Source organism: Enhydra lutris, unplaced genomic scaffold, assembly GCF_002288905.1.
Source record: "Enhydra lutris kenyoni isolate GAN:26980312 unplaced genomic scaffold, ASM228890v2 scaffoldscaffold571, whole genome shotgun sequence".
Classification (NCBI taxonomy): Eukaryota; Metazoa; Chordata; class Mammalia; order Carnivora; family Mustelidae; genus Enhydra; species Enhydra lutris.
In genome coordinates, this window is record NW_019154655.1 from 1 (window position 1) to 14,254 (window position 14,254).

Genomic DNA, 14,254 nt, shown 5'->3' on the forward strand with positions numbered 1-14,254 from the left:
ACAAAGGCATAAATAATTTGATGCTTAAGTAGTCTGGTATGCTTTTATCAGCCCTGAAGGGGGTGTGGGGGATCTTCCGATCCTGACCTTCCAAGGGTAGCTGGGAGCACTGAACACATCTCAGAGCAGGGCCCAGCCTACCACCCAACACGTACTCACTTGCTCAAAGAAAATGTAAGTCCTTTCTTCTTGTAAATGTAAATCTATATTTACTGTTGGGTGATTTCTGCATTTGACCCCTGATTAATATACAATTGTGAACGTGACACCTGCTTTGATTTTGCCTTTCCTCAATTGTTATAGAAATACCAAGTTTCATTCTGCTTGATTGCCAAGTGAGAGGGCACATGTGGAGACACTTCTCAGGGGTCACTGTGGCTCACCTAGCAGACAGCCCTCCCTGGTGATTTACAGGCACACTCGGACAAAAGAGCTGCTTCTACCTTGATTGTCACTTGCTGGGAAACCATGAATACGACAAGGAGCTTCTTTCAGCCTTATGAACCCTTCCCGTGTTTGCAACCTGACACTTCTGATCCATGTCAGGAGGTTGGGGGTGGGGGGACGATGCTCTTTCTGACACTTACCTAAAATTGTCCCCAACATAAGGGATTTGACAGCATTGAATTCTGTCCCTGATGACAGGACAACTTGTCTCCTTGCATTCTGGTTAACCTATTAAATATTCCACAAGAAGCAAACATCAAAATGGCGAGTAATTTTGGTGATGAGAGAATGGGAGTCTGAGGGAGACCAAGGAAAACGGTAAAAACGAGCCATATGTTCAGCTGTCACAAAGGTGAAACGGTTTCACAGCAATTGTTTTAATACCTCGGATTTCACACCATCCCATTGCCTATTCTTTCCCCTTTATTTGTCTTCATGGTTTAGGGATCCGTAATTGGTACGATCCACAAAGAAATGCAATAAGCTATTTCAAACCTTAAAGCTTTTACTTATTTCAAACAGAAATTAATAACACAAGCCACAAAAGGTATTACTGGCACAGATTCAATATATAAAGGTTATTCTTCAAAACCCAGTGACAATGAATAATCGAAACATGGAGGCTTTAAAAAAATGTATTCCCACTTTCAGCAAAATCTTGCTTTTCCCCTTGTGTTTACATTTCTGCCGCCTTTGCTCTTTTGTAGTCAGATGGAAAAGCCTCTCATTCTCGTCGGAATGTCTCCAGTAATCGCTGGGAGAAACTGGGCAACATTTCCCTACTAACGAGGACAGCTTGACATTTTCAGCGGTCAGATATTAACAAGAACCCTGTCAGCATCTTGCTAAACAAACAAACGACATTGCTAAAGAAAACACTTTGACTATGTTTTCTGTCCCCAGGACTTTCTGGGAAGACTGATGAACGTGTATCTCTTTTACTAGGATTTATTCTCAAAGCCTTGCTGGAGGTCATACACTGAATGCCACAGGTTTGATTACTCTTGCCGCTGTGAATCTACCCCTTACCTCTACAGCGACCACCGCCGCTTCTCTGTGAATCGTCACCTGGTGAAGCTGCCCATCAGCGAAGTTTTTAAAACCAAAGTTAAAAACATCAGGTTCTTGGTGCCTGTCCAGCTTATACCTGATCTGCAAACTTCCTAAACAAAATTTAAAAAATGACATTTTTAACTAAAATGGAATTTTATAAAAACCATCAACACAGGTTCTAAAGCACATTTTGTTTTTATTTATTTCCTATAATTTGAATTTATTGAGTATTTGCTTAAGGACACCGAGAGTCTCTATTCCTGGAAGAGTGATCATTTATGTGCTATTCCAGGGCTGAATTCAGAATCCGATTACATTATTTTAAAAATCAAGACCAAATGGTCTTTCCCCAAGTTCTTCCATTTTCCTTAACAAAGGAAAAAATTCTAAGTTAAGCATATGGGAACTCGGAGCTAGGCTCGAAGTTAATTATTCATGTGGTATTCATAGCATTAATGGTAAAACCTCAAGCAATATTGTATTAACATTCAGTTTCTATAAGTATCACTTCTTTTAATGTGACTTATTTTAATGCACTTTAATGTATTGCTGGCATTTGCATAATGCATATTTTGCACAACTAGAATTTTTTTCCAATGTTTCTGCCATAATCAAGAAACAGAAGAAAGACGATGATTTGCTATAACATCTCAATCTCCTGATGTCCTTGACAGGGATGCCCACTGCCCCATGATCCCGTACTGCCTGGAGCAGATCTTCCAGAAAGTGGGTCTCTGCCCTTCTGCTCTGTGAAGTGAGGTCACAGCTTGGGCTAATGCTCCATCTGCAACAGTCTTGGAAAGACTTGGTGGCCATGAGTTGGGTACCTCTTATCCCACTTTTTCTTTGTATGTAGCTGTTGCCATGAATGGCTTCCCAGCCACTGAAGAGTCTGAGGGACTCAGACTTTTACTGATGAGTAAAGAACAATCCTATTCCTGTGATGCGTAGGAATCGTGGGTTTTAGATAGTTTAATATACTTCTTTACTTTGCTAAGAAGGAGGAGGAAATATTTTCCATGTACAAAGTGAGCTATCTTATTTCAAAGTGAATTGCAGAACTAAGTTATTCACGTACAGAAGGAAAGACTTCCCAGAATAGCAAGATGCCTAGCGGCACATCAAATACCTAAAATGATCAAACTTCCATGGGGGAAATGTATCTTAAATGTAATCATGGAAATGTGAACTTTAGTGATAAACACTTGAGGGTTATCATGAACTAGTGTAACAAGCATGGCAAGCCATGAAATTGTGTTTCCTTCTCGTAGTTAAACACCTAAAGGGTCCCCCTCATTGTGGTCCTTATTTGCTAATTCAGCCTCCTCGTTCTTATAGTCTCGACACTCACCATTGGGGGCGAGGATCACGGACAGGTACTCCTCGTAGAAGGAGCTCACATAGAGGAGTAAGCTGGGTGTCCCTGTGGTCCGGAAGCTCAGTGTGGCCACTTCTCCAGCCAGCGTCAGACCCTCATGAAGTAAAGCTGCAAAGGAGCTTGAGTTCTTGCTGGCGGTGTAGTTAGAATGTTCCTGAAAGTCGTAGATAACGGACGAGCCAGTTCCAAAATACGCAGAAATCTCTGGAATGACACTCATTTTGGTTATGTTAGCACGAGTCAAGGTGAGGCTCTTCTCTATGTGTATCCACACACTATCTCTAACCCTCAGCCTATCAAGAGAGAACGTAAGAATGTCATGCTTTGTTGTTTTTTTTTAATGCAGAAATATTTCTGATTAAAAAGGTAATCAAGCATGGATAAAAGATAACTCATCCCTGTGTCTATTCACATGACGTCAAACCAAGTAACGGTATTTTATTAAGGCCCACAAAATGCTCCATCTCAGAGTTACACAGCATTAAATGCCGAGTGTAAACATACACTTAGAGTTATTGTCTCCGTGTCGTGTGAATGATGCTGAATCCAACAGAAGTCATCACAAGCTTCTCAAGAACAGAATCATAAATGGACAAATTTGGGAGAGAAACAACTCTCGTTTAGCTGATCACAGAGAACCGCCTTATCCTTTCGTAGAGAAAGGGTCAAATGCCAGAAACACGAGGCAAACAGCCAAATAGGGTGCCTGCCTCTCCCGGTCCTGCCCAGCGCACACTCACCGCTCTCGCAGAATGGCCCGTCATACGCAGAGACGGCGCAGTCGCAGACGATGCCCCTGGGTCTCTCCCTACATCTCCCTCCATTGCGGCACAGGTGTCCGTAGCTGCTGCAGTGTCCCAGGCAGCCGGGGTCCACGCCTGGCGTCATCGTGGCCCTTTCTTCCAGGTCCAGGGCCAGCCCGTTCAACCGCAGCGACCGAATGCACCCCAGGAAGCCTCTCTGTCTGGTGGCCGTCCCGCCTACAAGGGAAACAACTACAGCTGTGCCCTGGGGGTCTCGGTGGCGTTTCCACCCCAGGTCCAATGCGGGCCGACCGATCACGTCAGGAAAGGGACCCGCCGGAAGCTTTACTAACACATGCGATTATGAAAACCTAGGCTGTGACCTCATACTAAGAATCATCAAACGATATCGAGTAAACCACAGACGGAAATATTTTTGAAGTTTAGCTTCATAAATATTTATTCTAAAAAGTACTTCTTCAAGTTCTATTTAGAAAGATTTGCACATTTTTAAGTCGGTTCCTTCATTTAAAAAAAAAAAAAAGACCATCTCTCCTTTTTAAAAGTTTAAGTGTATAAACTGTGATGAGCACAATAAAGTTAGATAGTTGAAAATCTTTGCAATATAATATATATTACAAATTTGTAACATGCAAATATATACATTGTATAGGGTTAATATGTAATATACATTATAATTTGTATATGCATTGATCATACATATTTTGTTACATATTTATTACGCACTTGTTATATATAATACGTATATTATATATAATAACAAATTATATATGTAATACCATCCTTTCTTAGAAATGCTCCCATTAACAATGCCATGAAAAAGGAATTGAGGAGCAGGCAAAGAAAGAAATTAGGGGTAACATTAAAACCCAGGCTCAGGGCACCTGGGTGGCTCAGTGGGTTAAGCTTCTGCCTTCAGCTCAGGTCATGATCCCAGGGTCCTGGGATCGAGCCCCGCATCGGATTCTCTGCTCAGCAGGGGGCCTGCTTTCCGGCCCCCTCTGCCTGCCTCTCTGCCTATTTGTGATCTCTGTGTGTGTGTGTGTGTCAAATAAATAAATAAAATATTTAAAAAATAATAATAATAATACCCAGGCTCAGGCCTGCCTCGCTCCAGCCTGCCGGCTCTGAGGTCAGGAGGGTAACAGTCACTGAACACTGAGTAGCTCTCTCTCTATCATGCCTCACACGAGCCTAATCTCCAATCTGGGGGCCTTGGAGTTTTCTGTGTCATGGGTTGTACACACACACACGCACACACACACACGCCTCCCTGCATAGCACAGCCCCCAGAAGCTGTAGGTGTCCTCTGACAAAGCAGACTGTGGGCTAATCTGTGATTTAGATTAGTTCCTAATTGGACAAGCTCCTTATTTACTTGAAAACATATGAGAAATGACCAAGGAAGAGCTACCTCATTGATCTGCTTGCTTTCCAAATTAGAATAGAGTTGTCTGAAAAGTAATGTAGCAAAAGTTATCTCTCCCTTTGAGAAAAAGAAAAAAAGTCTTAAAAATAATAAGTGAGTACATGAAAAGGAAGACTTCTACTACTCAGAGCTTTCATCCCTGAAGCACCAGCAGCAAGAATGGAACCAGACTGGTTCTGACCCCGGTGTCGGCAAGGAGGGCGACACAGCCACGTGAGTCCTCCTTCGGTCTGTGTTAGATGGGACACAGGAGAACGCGGGCACAGTCACACAGCAGATTCCCTGACTGCACGGAGAAGTGAAGCTGGGAGTTCCGGATGAAATTTGCTAACCGTTTTGTAAGTAGTATTGATAAGAAGTCACTAAAGCGAAACAGGTCATCAATACTGTTGAGGTCCAGCCTGGAAATCCACCCACTGGGGACTGGGTTTCTCTTCTATTTCAGTTTCTAGACTACGTCACTCGCTCTCTCTGGACCTCCATTATCTCATCCGTGACCTTGGAAATCTATGGAAACCATGATTCCGAACAACACACTATGGAAAACTGTATTAACAACCGTCTGTGGAAAGAGAGCCCGACTCTTGCTGGAGCTCTCAGTCCGCGGTGCCGACAGGAGCCGCGTGCACCTGCTGCCATCACGGCTGGACGGCTCGAGTCTTCTCTGTGTCCACCGGCACGGCGCAGCCAGAGGGCAGCCACACTCACCCACGAAGAGCTGGCTGTTGAGCTGCAGGCGGGCATGGCCGTCCGTGGGTGCGGCTCGCGTCTTGCTGGGGAGCTGGTCCACTTGAAGGGTTGCCTCCTTCACGTTCCTCTCAGCCCTCACGTGGTGCCACCGGTTGTCGTTAAAGGGAGTGGGAGACCGCACCGTGACCTCACATCGCCCGTTCCCCACATCGAAGGAAAAGGTCACTTCTGCAGGAGCTGCAAACACAAAGAGGAGAGTAGCTCGGTTCATTCCGCAGGGAGGAAATTCGGTCTTAGAGACAGGAGGGCAGCGGCACGACAGGCTCCTTATGAAAGCGGACGGTGACACTGCTGCTGACCAATGTCACTCTGAGCTGGCTAGGAGGGCAACAGAAATGTGTGTCCTGGGGGAAGAGAAACAAAGCCATTTTACCTATTCCTCCTCAGAGAATGCTCATCTTGCTAAACCTTAAGGAGTAGATTTCTTTCCCCACTGGAGGGAAACTGGCCTGTGACCTGCCTTCTTATATATCAGCGGATTTATTTCAAGGTGGGTGGAATCCTCATGTGCTTTATTTAAAAAGCCCTCCGTGAAATTTTGAAGTACGGGAGCGAGTCTTGCATACGTGTGTGAACAACGTGGTGAGTCAATTACATGAAATGATTCTGCAATTTAGGGAGTAGTTATCAGACCAGTTTGGTTTAAAAGATCCTTACTGCACACACAGGGCAGCACAGAATTGGACAGACTGCTGTGTGTTTTGTGAATCACTGTTTTCCTCTCTATTAAAAATAAGACTTAAAATAATGGAGCTTTAGGCGCTCCTGGGTGGTAGGGTTGGTTAAGCATCTGACCCTTGGTGTGAGCTCAGGTTGTGATCTCAGGGTCACGAGATCAAGCCCTGCACTGGGCTCCACGCTCAGCGTGGAGTCTGCTTAAGACTCTGTCTGCCTCTCCCCCCCTCCCAACCCTGCTCTCTCTCTCTCAAATAAATAAACCTTTTTTAAAAAGGTATTAGAACATTAGTATGTACTAAAGGAATACAAGTGATGAAGAAAGCATAGCAGTACTTTGGGAATTAGGTTCCCAGAAGGGTTATTGCTATATACTGAGATCTGGTGGCTTTGCCCAGGGAGCGACTCACCATGTAGCTCTAGCCTGATGAAGTCTGTGATCCCCAGGTTCTCTACAAACACCCCAGAAGGCGCTGTCGTCTTAAAAAAGAAAGACACGTCAGCACTGAGCTCTCCACGGAACGTAGGGAAGTGAAGGTATGAGGTCTCGGTCTTGAAGGAAGCAGAATTCCAAAATGAATCTGTTTCCAAAAAAAAAAAAAAAAAAAAAAAAAAAAAAAAAAAAAANAACAAAAAAAAAAAAAAAAAAAAAAAAAAAAGAAAAAGACAGTGACAATAGCAAGGAAACAGAATAACAACCACATTTTGTATTTCTAGCAATTTTTTTTACCATTATTACCATTTTTTACCATTTTTATCATTATTAAATCTATGCAAGCCTTCACTTGGGGGTTCTTCCAAACATACAGCCACAATGTGAATATCCAGATACTGACTCTTTCAAGGATTAAGAGGGACAAGACTGCAACTGAGTGGACAGATAGTCACTGGAAATACCCTGCGTTTTTAGAAGACGATATTATTTATAGATTACCATTAAGTCAAATTGACTTTGGGGGGACGTACAGTTAGATGAACTTTAATACACGCATAGGGCTGTATAACCACCACCAAAATCAGGATAAAGGACAGCTCCATCTCCCCTCCTCCCTCGGGCTGTTCTCTTAGAGTCACACCCTCCTCTGCCCCTAAGCCCTGGTCATTGTGATCTACAGTTGTGCCTTTTCCAAGTGTCATATAAACGGAGTCACACTGTAGGTAACCTTCTGAGACTGGCTTCTCTCACTCAGTGGAAAGCCTTTGAGATGCATTGATTTTGCCACGACTTGTTGCTGCTCTACCGTCCTTCATCACATGGATCGGGCCACCATTTCTTTGTCACTGGAGAACGTCAGTGTGGTTTCCAGCTTCGGTCGTTCACTAACAGAGCTGCTCTAAACACGTCTGCCGATCACACGTGTATCTGCAAATAGTTTTCTTTCTTGCTTTCCAACCTGGATGCCCTTCCTCCCTTCCTCCCTTCCTCCCTTCCTTCCTTCCTCCCTTCCTTCCTCGGTTCCTGCACTGGCTAGGACGTCCAGAGCGACTGGAGTCACAGAACAGAAGCGGTGAGATTGAATATCCTTATCTCGTGCCCACTCCTGCAGGGAAAGGGTTCAGGTTTTCACCAGTAACCATGCTGCCAGCTGTCCATATATAGATAATCTTTATTAGGATCAAGAAGTTCCCTGTTATTCATAGTTTGCTAAGAATTTTATTGTGAGTGGTATCTGATATGAATGTATTATGTTAATTCTTGATATAATCATAGTAATTCAAATGATCATGTTCATATCAACGGATGCAAAGAAAGCATCTGGTGTGATTGTTCTTCTTTAAACTGTTAATATGGTAGATGACATTGATTGATTTCCAAAAATGGTCAACCCTTGAACAACAAGGGGGTTGGGGCACTGACCTTTGCACAGTTGGACATTCACATGTAACTCTGGACCCTCCAAAAACTTAACTACTAATAGCCTAATGGACAGGTTGACTGGACACCTTACCAAGAAGCATCAACGTTTGATTAACACACACTTTGCATGTTATAGTATTATATACTGTATTCTTACAATACAGTGAGCTGGAGAAAACAAAATATTAAGTAAATCACAAGGAAGAGAAAACACATTTACAGGATGGTACTGTATTTTTTGAAAAAAATCTATACATAAGTGGACCTGCCCAGTTCAGACCCATGTTGTTCCAGGGTCAGCTGCACTGAGTCAGCCTTGTGTCCTAGGGTAAATGCCAGTTGGTGATGGTGTATTATTCTTTAAATGTTCCTGGATTTTTTGCTAATGTAGTTGAGGATTTTTGTATACGTGTTTGTGATGATGCATAGTTATCTCTCTTAATTTTTTTTCTTTTTTTGCATTTTCTTTGTCTAGTTTGGGTATCGGGGCAATGTTGGGCCCTCATAAAATGTTGGAAAGAATTTCCTCTGCTATTTGCTGAAAGAGATTGTGCAAACATGGTGTTATTTCTTCTTTGGTGAAACTCACCAATGAAGTCATCTCTGACTGGATTCAATTTCATCAATACTTCTAGGTCTCTACTAGTTGTTCAATTTATCTTGAGTGAGTTTTAGTAGTTAGTGGTTCTCAAGGAATTAGTCTGTTTCATCTATGTTGGAGAACTGACGTGTGTAGAGTTGTTTGTGGTATGCCATTATTATCCTATTGATGTCTGTAGGGTCTGTAGTGATACTCCATCTTTCACTCCTCATATTAGTAATATTTCCCTTCTTTCTAACAGTTTTGATAGAGATTTATCTATTTTATTGTTCTTTTATAAATATTTTGTTTTTATAGATCTCTGACTTTAATTGATTTCTCTTCTTATCTTTATTATTTCCTTCCTTCTGCTATTTCAAATTATTTTTTTTTCTTTTTCTAATTTCTTATGGTAAAAGCTTAAATCATTGAGTTGAGACCTTTTTCTTTCATAACACAAGGATTTAATACTATTACTATCTCTCCAAGCACTGACATAACTGCCTCCCACCATTTTTGATATGTTGTATTTTCCTTTTCATTCAGATCAATATATTTTATAATGTCTGTTGAGACCTCCTTGACTCATTTAATATTTAGCAGTTTGGTATATAATTTCTAAGTGTTTGAAGACTTTCTCACTCTCTTTGTTCTTTGTTTCTAGTTTAGTTCATTTGTGTCAGGGAATGTATTTTTGTGTGATTTATTTGATATGTGCTCAAGTTTGTTTTGTGACACAGAATATGGTGTATCCATGTGCATTTTAAAAGAATGTGTATTTTACTGTTGGTAGGGTGTTCCATAAATGTCAATTAAATTCTCTTGCTTTGTGGTGACATTAGGTTTTATGTACACTTTGCTTGCCCCCCCCCCCGCATTAGTTCCAATGATTAATGAGACAGGAGTATTGGAATCTCTAATTATAATTATGATTTTGCCTACTTCCCCTTTCCATCCTGTCAGTTGTTGCTTTACATATTTTGAAGCTCATTAAGACTCTTATGTCTTCTTAATCGCTTTTTGTATCTATTAATTTTCTATGCTTTCAAGCAAAAACTTTAATACAGAAACTCCAGCTTTCTTTCAATTAGTGTTTGTGTAGTATATCTTTCCCTGTCCCTCTTTTTAAACTTGTGATATCATTATATTTGAAGTGAGTTTCTTGTACAAAGTACATAGTGGAGTCATAACCATCTGTCCTTTAACTGGTTTAGACAATTCATATTAAATTTAAATGTTGACAAGTTTAATTTAGTTTTACATTTTATTATTTTTTCCCGTTATTTTTTCCTTATGCTTTTTTGTCCTTTTCTGTCTCCTTTGGGGTTAAACATTTCTTAGTATTCTACTTTTGTTTGTCTGTAGCAGTTCCTTGGCTGGTTACTTCAGGAGTGACAATATATACACTTACCTTTTCAGAGTCTGCTCAGAATCTGCATTTTAACCACTGGGACTCATATGTCAAAACCTGGCCAACAATTCTGTTGGTTTTCCGAGTGCCCTTTAGTTATTGCTGCCAAATGTATTCCATCTGTACAAAGTAAGAGCTCTTTGAAATAATGTTGTATTTTTTGCTTTCAACCACAAGTACATTTAAAGTAACTCAACAGGAGAGTAGTCTCTTATATGTACTCCAATATTTACCATTTCTCAAGCTGATTTTATACCCCCGAGGTCCCAGATTTCCTTCTGGTATCTTTTCCCTTCTGTCTGACTCTTCCTTTAGAAAGTCTTTTAAAGTATCTCCTGGTAAGGAATGCTTTTAGCTTTACTTCGTCTGAGAATTTCTTTATCTTCATCCCTGAAGGAGGTTTTTGCTGAATATGGAATTCCAGACTGACAATTCTTTACTTTTAGCCCTTGAGAAATGTTTTGCCACTTCCTTCCTGGCTTCCATATTTCTAATGAGAAAGTCACAGCCATAGGAGTAGGCGTTCACCTACAGATGATGCATTACTCTTCTCTCTGGTTGATTTTAAAACATTCTCCATTGCCTTTGTTTTCAGCAGTTTGATAATGGTGTGTCTGGAGGTGAATTTGAGTTTATCCTGTTTCAAGTTCATTCAACTTCTCAAGTTTGTTTTTTGCCAAACTTGGACAATTTTCAGCCTTTCTTTTTTCCAATTTTTTTTTTCAGCACCACACTATTCTGTCTGCTTCTGGAATGCTCAATTACATGAATGTTAGATCTTTTGTTGTTGACTCAGAGTTCCCTGAGGCCCTGTTCATTTTTAGATTTTTTTCTTTCTTTTGATCAGATGAGTCATTCGCATCATTAAGGCCACTGACTCTCTCATCTCAGATCCACTATTTGGCCCACCCAGGACATCTTTTATTTCAGTTTTGTATTTTTCAGTTCTAAAGTTTTCATTTAGCTCTTTGGATATCCTATTTCTTTGGTGAAATGTTCTTTTTCTATTTGCTACAAAAGTGTTTATGATCACTTGTTAGAGTTCTTATGTAATAGCTGTTTTAAACTCTTTATCAATTCGTTCTAACCACTGTGTCACAATTGCATTAGTATCTGTTGACTACATTTTCCTAAGCCAGCTTAGATTTTTCTGGTTCTTTGTGCTAAGTAATTGTGGATGACTTCCTATAAATTTTAAATATTATATTAATAAATTCTGGGCTTTGTTTAAATGTTGCGGAGCATGTTGATTTCATACACACACATATATACATATATACAAATTTTATTTTTTGTTTTTAATTTATTTAGTTTTTTTTGCAGGCACTTGGCCTAGTTAGGATCTGGCCACACATTGCAATCTGCCTTCTGTGGGCTGTCTCTAATGCCAGTCCACTTTCCAAAGCCTTTGCAGCACGACCCAACTCTGCCTCACTCGTGCACAACCCAGTGGCCAGCCTAGGTCTTGGGTTGTCAACTCTCCATTCAGTTCTCAACTTCTTGGGTCTACAGTTAGGACCGGATCCATGCATGTGTCGCTCTGGGATGAGCCCAGGACTTCATGAACAACATATAGTATGCTTTCCTGAATGGCCGCCTCCCTCTGCAATTCCAGGTACTTTCTGGTCCCCTGGTCTCCCTTGTCAGTCACGGAACTGGAAAACAGGCTCTACCGAGACTGCTCTGTAATGCTGTCCTGTGCAACTGTACCTGGTCCGTTGCCAAGCGATGGGTGAGTGGAGGAAGAAAACAAAACTAAGAGGAGTCTTCCCACCATCTCTGAGCCACAGCAGCCCTCTGCAGGGCAGAAGTCCCCTTCTGAAGTCCTGGCTCTCGTGCACTCCCTGGGCAGCTCCTGCTGCCATCGTCGTGGGTCTGCCTGGAGAGAAAAGAGGGAAATGGGATTCCTGCATCTCTGAGAGTTAGGACCTTTCTGTTCCGGCCTCTAGCCAGGGCTCGAGGGCTTCTCCTGGAACCTCTCTGTCCATGACCCAGTGCCCACGACTGGGTTGACCGACAGATGCTGGAGGGAAAAGTAAATGATGCCTCCTGGTTTCTCCTCCTTGCCTTCCTAGAGCCCTGAGATGACTGTTTCAGGCTGCCCAGGTTTCACAGGGCACTCGGGGGAGACGTGGGGTAGGCGTGCTTAGTTCGTCCCATCTGGACACAGAGTGTGGTCTGCAGTCTAAGGTCATGAGTGGGAAGAACAATTCTTCGTACTGTCATCCGTCAAGGCATGTTCATGTGTTCTTTACACCGTGACTATCCACCTCTCAATGGTTTTGTCATCTGAAGTAGGAAACTTCCTTTTTCTCAATGGCAAGGCTCAGAAATGCCAGGATTTCTCCACATGGCAGCGTCTCCTATGCGGCCCCAGGAAGGGCTGGCCACCGCAGCCTTGGTAGACGTTCAGTTTTGGCCTCTGCTCTGATACAAGGGCCACTGGAGAGTCTGGGCCAGAGGACTGACGTGCCCTGACTTTTCCCTCGGGCCATTCTGTGGCGTCTCCGCTAAGTGGGCAGAAGCAGCTGCAAGCACGCCAGTCAAGCCACCGGGAGGGGGCGCTGGACCCGGTTTTGACATTCAAAGCAATGCGATTTGTATTTGAGGATGAGTCCGACGTGTGTTAAGAGAGGGAAGAAGTTATGAGTGGCTGTTACGTTCTCCGTCTAAGTGAAAGGAAGCATGGAGTTGCCGTGCCCTGAGTTGGGGAAGGTTGTCATGGAAACACTTTTTTTTCCTTCTTTTGGACAAACTGTTCTGAAATGCCTGTCAAGGCAGAGAGGTACAGCCTAAGCAGCTGGGTGGCATGGGGGGAGTGCAGGGAGACGGCCTGGGGTACAGCGATGGCAGAATCATTGACCTCAATGTGGGATTTAAAGCCACAATCCTGTTGGGAACAGCTCATCACTGGAGAGCAGAGAGAGGGAGGGCTGAGGACACAGGCCGGGGGCACCACAACAGGATGCCGCTGGCACGGGGAAGGAAGGAGGGAAAACCCAGACTTTTGTGGGTAAGCTGGCAGCTGAACAAAGACGTGAATCAGAGTGAGTGAGGCAGGAGGCCAAGGTCAGGTCTGACGCCAGCTAAGAGCAGAGTGCGCGTTTAGCTGGGTCGGAGCTTTACTGATGCCTGGAAAAGGCAGTTTTTAGGGAGTGATGGAGGAGAAGGCCTGAAGAGAATATATTCAAAAGGGATTAGAAATAAGTAAGTTAAAGGTAGAGTGGATCCGCTCTATTTCAGTTAGTTTGGGAGAGGGAAGGCTTTGGAGAAATCCACATGCTGTGGGAGGGGTGAGGACAGTTAGGACGACTGAGGTTCGCAAACTGTCAGAGGGTGACAACGAACAGGCACGTGATGGCTTCCGTCTCCCCGTTTCTCAGTATCTTACCAGTTTTAGGCATCTCGGCACTCAGCTAATACTCCAATTAATTAATTATCAAATCACTAGATTTTGCTGACTGGGTGATCAGTGTTTCAGATCATCCCACCAACACTCACAGCGATAGTCTGACTCAAATACTACACAGAGGACACACACTCCGAAGGTAATACAATACTCCTCATTTTTTTCTCAAGCAGAACGCCAACATACACTTCTTTTGTAAGTTAACACATTCCTAATGAGATGCAGAGTATTAGCATAGACGGTGTTTTTACGGACTCAGGCAGCCACACGTCTCCTAAAACACTGACATGCATTTCCAGGAGTCAAGACAGTTCCTCTTGCCACTACTTACTGTCCCCGGAGCAGAGCAGAGGCCCCAGCGCATAAGCCGCTTCTGAATGTGGTCGGCCTGTGTCTCTCATCACAACCTGAGTGACTGGCAGGTGCTCCTTGTGGGAAAGGACTACTGTGTCACTGGTCCTACAAAACAAATACGACCACCTTAGCGTTATTCTGAACGA

The 14,254-nt window shown here is 42.8% G+C and overlaps 1 protein-coding gene across 1 annotated transcript; it reads right to left on the reverse strand.

Annotated features, from left to right (window-relative positions):
• Positions 1 to 587: 587 nt before the first annotated feature.
• On the reverse strand, positions 588 to 14,207 carry LOC111140341 (contactin-associated protein-like 3; the record flags this gene model as incomplete). Its single annotated transcript, XM_022492622.1, has 7 exons — positions 588 to 675; positions 1,477 to 1,610; positions 2,852 to 3,082; positions 3,619 to 3,858; positions 5,780 to 5,998; positions 6,907 to 7,077; positions 14,086 to 14,207. Coding segments are annotated over 7 exons (1,205 nt in total), but the record flags the coding sequence as incomplete, so codon positions are not given.
• Positions 14,208 to 14,254: the final 47 nt, after the last annotated feature.